This window comes from Myotis nattereri (assembly GCF_964212035.1).
Source record: "Myotis nattereri genome assembly, chromosome: 2".
NCBI classification, from domain to species: Eukaryota; Metazoa; Chordata; class Mammalia; order Chiroptera; family Vespertilionidae; genus Myotis; species Myotis nattereri.
In genome coordinates, this window is record NC_138076.1 from 214,411,891 (window position 1) to 214,419,849 (window position 7,959).

A 7,959-nucleotide genomic window follows, 5' to 3' on the forward strand; every position below is an offset into this window, starting at 1 on the left:
CTGACACGGACTCGACCAGTGGCCGGGCCTGCGGTCGGGGGCTTCCGGGGACCAGGGAAGCAGCCCCTTCCAAGTACGTCTCATCCCACGTGGCCTTTCACGATGCAGACGCCACCAGGAAGACAGGTGCTGGCAGCTCCCCTGGGTGGGCTGCCTCAGGAGTCAGCGATTCCGCTCGGGCCTGCGCGTCCACGTGGCTGCGGACGGCGCCCGCAGCGGGAGGCTCAAGGACAGGCGCCGGGTGTGCCGGGAGCAGTGCAGGTGTGACAAGCAGGGTGGACTCGCGCCTGCAGGGCCAGCCGCGCCTCCTGACCACGGGCTCCGAGGCATGGAGTCCGCGCTTCCCTCCAAGTTCAGGGGCGTCTCCCGGGCGGGTCCTCCTCGGAGGGACCTGCCCGAAGAGAGCGAAGATCCGGCTCCCAAGGTCGAGGTCCACGTGTCTGCTGAGACATATACATTTTTAGGTGCCATTTTAATCGACTTCAAGAAAATGGTCTCTGACCCCCCACCTATGGAGCAGGAGCAGGAGACAACGGCAGTGCATTTGGTTTGAATCGGATGTTGTATTTCCCTGGGGCAGTGATGGCGAACCTATGACACGCGTGTCAGAGGTGACACGCAAACTCATTTTTTTGGTTGATTTTTCTTTGTTAAATGGCAATTACATATATAAAATAAATATCAAAAATATAAACCTTTGTTTTACTCTGGTTGCAAAGATCAAAAAATTTCTATATGTGACACGGCACCAGAGTTAAGTTAGGGTTTTTCAAAATGCTGACACGCCGAGCTCAGAAGGTTCGCCATCACTGCCCTGGGAGCTATACTGTGTCTAACAACTAAAGTGTGATACTGGGCGCTAAAAGATGTCTCCTTGGTCTCGTTTTAATAATTCCGTAATGCTTTCCGTCACACTATTTTTGTGGAATGCAGCCATTTCTTAAACTTTACTTCGGTAGAGCAGGGCCACAGGCACATTAAAAATTAAAAACAAAAGAAAATGGCCCGCTGAGAGCCCGAGGGAGGCCGCCCAGGCCCTTCCGCACTGCTCCCCCCGCAGGGGCGCCTTCTCCCATCTGGGGGGTCGCCCCTGACCATGGGCTTCTCAGAATTTCAGCAGGAGACACAAGAAATATCACCGCTTCCTCCCCCTAACGCCCCAGGCGAGGGGGTGGCATGCCAAGTGACTGGCCCAGCGGGAATGCAGCCGCGTCCCGTGGGAATCTTGGCAACGGCACCCCTGGGCCAGGGCACATGGTGACTGAAGCAACTGGTGACATCAGGGACTTCGGTGGCCCCGGCTGTGAAATGCATCGCCTGCAAAAACACCGAAGCAACATCCGTTTCTCACATCAGGGACAGCACATTCAGGCCTGGGTCTGGTCTTCCTCTCTCTCTCTCTCTCTCTCTCTCTCTCTCTCTCTCTCTCTCTTAAAATAGGTTCGCTATTTGAGTCAAATGTGAGAAGGCTCCATGTTTTCCTCCAGAGCAGGGAACACCCTGGCCTCCTCGCCCACCCACTGCCCTACCCCGATCACAATGCACTACAGTGTCCCACCTCCCGGGACAGGAGCCGGGGGAGCGGCCTCGACTCCCCTGAAGACAAGTGACTGGCCCATCCCCTCCAGTGAAACCACTCACTTTGCGGGAAGGTCTTCTCGTTTCAAAAGCACAGTCGGCCTGGGCCTCTTTCCAGGCCTGAGAGAACGTACCTCAGGAGACGCGGCGGCCACGCACTCGCTCGGTCCGACAGTATTTGTGGTCACGCATCACTGCCTTTTCTACACTGTTCGGTGGAAAGAACCATGTGACTAGCTGTATCTTCAATACTGTGATCTGAATTTTTTAAAAATCCTAATATAAATATTTTACTAACTTACAATCATGTGTCTAATAAGAAACGTCTGGGTGTTTTGGAATCAGTGTTAATGGACGTATCCTCTTCCTGGCCTGGCTGGGGGCGGAGCTGAAGCGTCAGGACCGAGGCAGACCCGCACGCACACACGCGCCCCGAGCCACCGAGCTTATGTCGCGTGAGTCTGTCCCCTGCCGCTCGGCACGTGCAAGCACAGCGGCCGCCCTAGCCCCGGGCGAGACGCCACCCACTGCACAGCAGTGTCTCGCCAGGCCAGGCCTCCGCAGGGAACTCGGGCTGTGGGTTTTTACCAAAGAACTGCGCCCTCTCCCGTGTCCTGGTGGAACATGGGCACCGGCTGGTTGCCTGGCAGCCTCAGGTGGCCCAACCCGAAGCAGAAAGCAGGAACCTCGGGCCAGGAATCCTCCCCCCACCCCCCCACCCCCCGTCTTCCCAGCTCTTAGCAAAGTTCCCCCTGGGGATGCACCTGTCCCGCCCGGGGCCCGGGTCCAAGTCAGGCCACGCAGATCTCCACAGGCCTGAGCTTCGTCCCCTGGCGCGGACTGTCGCCACCGTTCCTGGGTGCCCTGTACTCTAAGCCTTTGGGGGCTGCTGGACCCTGGTTTCTGTGCTGCACGGAGACGCTCCCACACAGACCCTCCCAGCGGGCACCACGTCCACCCCAGGCGCTCGCTCTCTGGTCTGGGTGAGTCCAGGGCCCCGCACAGCGGGGTGCGGGGAGCAGCAAAGGGCACAGGGCATCCTGCTCATCGCGTCCCCGATCGTGGTGCCAGGCAATTAGGAAACGGCTATAAAATAACTAATTTTTCAAAATCTTGGGTCCTATTCACTTTCCCATTAGGAAACTGAACTGGTCACGTATATTGATTTATATCCTGACTGTGGTAACTTACATAATTGGAATGTCCTACTGTAAGACTGATGAATGTAAAGAGTTAATTTCAGGGTACCATTTGCCTTAATGGTTTTAAAAATAAACTATTTTTAAAAATTATGTGTTGTGTTTGAGTGATGCTGTGGGACGCAGCGCTGGGTTTGAAACCAAACCCCTGGCAGTGGGTGTGCCCTCCGCCGGCACGTCCCCCACCGCGTGCCGCTCGCTCAGGGTGCACCCCGGACAGCATGGCCCCGAACAGGGCGTCCATTTGTGTAAAATGACATGAAGCAGGGAAAGCTTTTTAAGGCGTGGGCATCTGAGAATAAACCTGGCACACGATCAATGGAAACGGCTCTTTATTCACATTTCTCACTCGGGGCAGGGACGGTGGCTGCGCAGCAACTGTAAGATGACTCGGGGCAGCGCCTGCCGCCAGGAGCCGGCAGACAGGAGGCGAGCTCCCACGTGCAATGCTGAGGCTGTGGGGTTGGCCTCCGCAGGCTGAGTTCGCTGGGGAGAGGGGCAGGCAAGCAACAGAAGGCTCCGAGGCGAGGGCGTGAGGGAAGGGAGCCGGGGGCCTGGGGCTGGAACCAGAGCCAGACGGCAGCGGCCTTTGCCCCGCGCGGCTGTGTTCAGGGCCCAGCAGAGCAGCGTGGCGCGTGGAGACAACCCCTGGATCGGACCCCTCATGGGAAGGACGCAGGGCCCTCCAGCCCAGCCATGTGGAGCAGGACACAGCCGGGAGGACCTGCAGAGGGTGGGGCCCCAGCCCCTTGAGAGCCTGGGCGCCCTTGGCTCCTGCCCGCGCTGGGCACTGAGCGAGCTCTGGAGTCGGGGCGGGGTTCCCAGGTGCCTCCTCTGCGCGGCTCCAGAACAAGGCCACACGGTGGCTCCCAGCTCAGCGCCCGACCGGGGCCTCCGACGCCGGCTCAGGCCTGCGAGCTGGGCTGGCGGCCGGCCTCTTCGCGGGGCCTTTCCTTTTCTCCAGGTCCTGCCGGATCTCCTGGGGGAAGGCCTGGAGGTGCTTCTGGACACAAGGGAGGCAGAACCTCTTGGAGTAGAACAGACTGCACTCCTGGAGGAGGAGGGCGGACTGAGGACGGGCACGGGCGCAGGCGGGCCGGGGCTGGGCGGGCCCCAGGACGCACGGGCAGCTGAGAGGAGGTGGGGAGGGTGCAGCGGAGCCAGAAGAGCAAGAGGGAGACCGTGGCCCAGGGGCCGGCCAGCCGCCTGAGAGAAGAAGGAAATGGGGGCGGGGGGTGCGCGCCAGGGGCAGCCCTGCAGGTACGGGTGTTGGCGAGGCCTCATTGCAGGGGCCTGTGTGCCTCTGAGGGGCTGGGCGGTGACCACCCCCAGGCAGGATGCGCAGGGCCCCCTCGGGGCAGGATCACTCGGATTACAGGGCCACACTCAGCTGCACCACCCACCACGCTGTCCGTGGGTTCTCAAACACTAGGCTCAGCCGTGCTGGGCACTGGGCCCGCAGCCTCTGGGACCTCGGCTTCCTCACCTGTCAAATGGGTGCAGTCCTGCTTCGCCTGGCTGGGCTTGGGGGGAGGGGACTGAAGGACGCCCCAGGGTTAAGGCAGCTCCAAGCACAGGGCCTGGCACACACATGCTCGGGAGAGCACGGTCCCTTGTTCTGCGGGTCCCCAAGGACAGCCAGAGAGAAGGTCGGCACCCGTGGTGAGGGGCCTGTGAGGGCCACTGGGGTGGTGCAGAACCTCCCAGAATCTACTTGGACCCTTCGGACCCCACAGAGACCCTGGCTGACCCAGGGTGCCCTCTGCACGTCTTCCACCCTAAGATGGCGGAGGGACCACCCAAAATGAGGTAGACCAGCTGGCCTCTAAGAACCCCCCGGGCCACCTGGTGACTGAGGGTCCGGGGACCCCATGGAGAGGAAAACTGGTGCTCACACCGCCCTTGGGAAAGGCTCACGTGCTACCTCTCCCACAGTCACGCATGTGGGGTCCCAGCCTGGGAGCGGGGGACAGGGGGCGTGAGGGTGGAAGCGAGGCAGTCGTGTGGCTTACCCACCGGGCCCACACACACCAGCCGGCCGCAGACACTGCACCTGGAGCCCAGGATGAGGAACCTGTCCTTGTCTGGGGTGAAGGGGTCCTTCATGACGTAGCTCTCCTCCAGGAGGCTGTGGAACAGGAAGTGATGCCTCTGGAACCTCTGCTGCTGGGAGCTCAGTGGGGGTGGGGCTGGCCGCTGCTCTGGGCTCTGAAACCACCGCGGCGGGGCCACCACTCCTCAGCCCACAGAGGGGCCTGACCTGACTCACAGGATGGGGCCGGGGCCCTGGGGCCTCCATCCACGCCCTCTTAAGCCCTCCCCTCACCCGAGCAGGGTGATGCCCATTCCCAAACTACCTGCTTCCCCGCGGGGAAAACAGGTGCATCGCACCTGTGTTGGGTGCTGGCCTCACACTGCACACCAGGAGGGAGACCCATGGGGTTCCGAGAGACACCCCTGTCCCGTCAGCAGAGGAACCCCGCCAGCAGGAAGGAGCCTTGCCCTGCCACTTGCCCTACGTAAGTAACTACTGGTCTGCTTCCCCATGATGTGGCATTTGGTGAAGGACAATTTGAAGGTCAGGAATCAAGCGCTGGGACCCACTGGCTCTACTCCAGGCCTTCCCCGGGCAGATCACAGGAAGCTGGTCCTCAGGACTCACTCCCACCGGTGCGCGAGCCAGTGCGCACTCCTGGGCCCCTGGGCACAGATACTCACATGACAGACTGGGTGTCGGGGGGCTTCTGCCCCACATAGCTGTATGGAGCTGCCAAGGCACAGAGCTGGCACTCAAACACACCCAGGGGACGGTGCTCTGCCTCACACGTCATCTGCAAGATCAAGATGCAGGGCCCGCCACCCTCAGAACCAAACCCTACCCACCTCTCGAAGCCCTGGCTGCATGCTCTAACGGAGAAGACGAAGGGCGCCCCTTAGACCAGGAGCCTCAGGTCAAAGTCCGAGACCTCCGCAAGGTCACACATTGTTTTCAAGTGCATGTTAGACAATTACCAAGAGAGATTCTATGCCGTGCCACAAAACGGGCCTCAGACAATAAAAAATACCTGGAATTGTAGAGTACGTTCTCCAATCCCAAAACAGTTAAATTAAAATCATAACAAAAAGATACCCTAAAAACCTCCAAATACCTGGAAGTTAAACAATATAATTCTAACTAAATCATAGTTCAAAGAGGAAAATTAGAAGATATTTTCACTAAATGAAAACTGAAATACAGCATATCAAGATACACAGCTGAGACAGTGTCTGCCAGGAAATTCACTGGCTTTAATATTTAAAATGGGAAAGGTCTAAAACCAACCATCTAAGTTTCTACTTTAAGAAGCTAGAAAAAAAATTGAACCCAACATAAATCAAAGAAGAAAATAATAAAGGACAGAAATCAAACATATAGAAAGTGATAAACAATGGGGGTGGGGGGGGGGAATCAGTACAACCAAGACTGGTTATTTCAAAACATCAATAAAGTTGATAACCTCTAACTAGACTGAGCAAGAAAATGAGAAGATGCAAAATACCACAATCGGGAATGAGAGAGGGGACATCACTAAGACTACAGACATTAAAAGGAAAATAAGGGGATATTGTGAACAACTTTTTACCAAATAAATGTGACAATTTAGCTGACATGGACAGATTTCTTGGAAAAAAGAAACCTACCAATTATCAAAAGTGACTCAAATAGAAACAGAAAACCTGAATAGCTCTATATCTATTCAGAAATTTCATAATATAAATTTTTCCTAACAACTGAAATAACCTCCCCCCCCACACACACAAAAAAAATATCATGCCAAAATGGCTTAACCTCAAATTGTTAAACGTTTAAAGGAGAAACAGTACCAACATATAGAAATTATTTCAGAATGCAAAGAAAGAAACACTTGCTCAGTGATTTTATGAGGCCAGTACACCAAAACTGCCAGGATTGCCTTGATACCGTTAACCAGACAAAGCAATTACACAAAAACTACAGACCAACATCCTTCATGAACCCAGATACAAAAATGTTTAGCAACATATTAGCAAACTGAATTCAATAACAACATATAGGAAGCCTAATGCATCATGCCTGAGTGGATTCAATTCCACTAGGCTCAAGGAATGCAAGGTTGGTTTAACACTCAGAAGCCAACGAATGTAACTTTTCATCGTAACAGAAAAAAGCCAGTACTCATCATCTCCAAAGATGTATAAAAAACAGTAGACATCATTTCAACAGATGTGTAAAAAGCATGACAAAACTCAGCAGGATTTTGCAAAATTCAAGGCTCTGAGTGGCGCATCCAACCCAAGGGGCTCCCCTACTGACTACAGAACCAACTCCCTTCCTTGACAGTGGAGACCCTGTAAGACGGGGATTATCTTTTCCCATCAGGGCCCCTCACACACCAGGCTCAGGCACTAACCTTCAGCTGCCTCTGCTCTTGCTGTTCCCTCCACCAGGACGGCTCCCCCACATCTGCCTACGGCGTCTCCCTCTGGCCGCCTTGGAGATGTTTTGTCTTTGGCTTTCAGCAGTTTGAAGAAAAAAAAGAAATAATAACAATAAATATATATATCTGTAATTTTTTTCTTTTGAAGTTTTTTATCCTGCTTGTACTTTAAGCAGTCTTTGGCCTGTTTTGGTAACTTCCGTTATTTTGGGGAAAGTCTTAACCGTGATAGCCCTGTTCTTTCTCCCTCTTCTCCTATTGGGGTTCCAAGTGCCATTGTAAGGTGTCCCCCCAACATGTACACACACACTTTGAAGAATTATAAGGGCAGTGTTTACTAAAATGCATTTCCTTTGCATCATGGAGCTGCCGCTGTTGGTGTGTGTCCAGCTTGGGGTCCCTGTGTGCTGGGCTGCTCGCTGTCCCCCGGGGCTTGCCCCGCTCCTCTGGGCCCCTTGCTTTCGCTCCTTCCCCGTCTCAGCGCGGGGCCTTCTGGGGTCTGGGAGTCCCGTCCCTGGCGCCGCGGGGCAGCGACTCCCACCACTGGCACTCGGAACCCCGCGGACCTCCGCCGAGGGGCCGAGGTCGGCGGGCGAGCAACAGGCGCTGGGCAGGTCGCAGCCAACGCCTCGCACGCCCCCGCCACGCCGTCCGGCGGCTCCACTCACCGACACCGCCACCCGCAACCCCCTCCCATGGCGCCTGCGCGGCCCCGCCCCGCCCCC

General features: G+C 56.1%; 1 protein-coding gene across 9 annotated transcripts; it reads right to left on the reverse strand.

The window, feature by feature from the left end:
* Positions 1 to 3,092: 3,092 nt before the first annotated feature.
* On the reverse strand, positions 3,093 to 7,959 carry CDPF1 (cysteine rich DPF motif domain containing 1). Of its 9 annotated transcripts, none has more exons than XM_081082734.1 (5): positions 7,903 to 7,959; positions 7,208 to 7,309; positions 5,496 to 5,608; positions 4,794 to 4,905; positions 3,093 to 3,828 (listed from the first exon to the last, which is right to left on the reverse strand). In XM_081082734.1, the coding sequence occupies exons 3-5, from the start codon at positions 5,606 to 5,608 to the stop codon at positions 3,652 to 3,654; spliced, it is 402 nt and encodes a 133-aa protein (XP_080938860.1). In that variant the 5' UTR covers positions 7,208 to 7,309; positions 7,903 to 7,959; the 3' UTR covers positions 3,093 to 3,651. The 9 variants fall into 9 exon arrangements, with proteins under 9 accessions (XP_080938860.1, XP_080938865.1, XP_080938867.1 ...); XM_081082739.1 differs by having other exon boundaries at positions 3,093 to 3,780; positions 7,903 to 7,953; XM_081082741.1 differs by having other exon boundaries at positions 3,093 to 3,780; positions 4,790 to 4,905; positions 7,903 to 7,953.

Coding starts and splice junctions, on each gene's coding strand:
- CDPF1 (XM_081082734.1), bottom strand. CDS start 5,608: ATGACGTGTGAGGCAGAGCACCGTCCCCTGGGTGTGTTTGAGTGCCAG. Junction 4,906..5,495: donor CCCGACACCCAGTCTGTCAT/GTGAGTATCTGT, acceptor CCTGTTCCACAG/CCTCCTGGAGGAGAGCTACG. Junction 3,829..4,793: donor GGCTGGTGTGTGTGGGCCCG/GTGGGTAAGCCA, acceptor CTCCTCCTCCAG/GAGTGCAGTCTGTTCTACTC.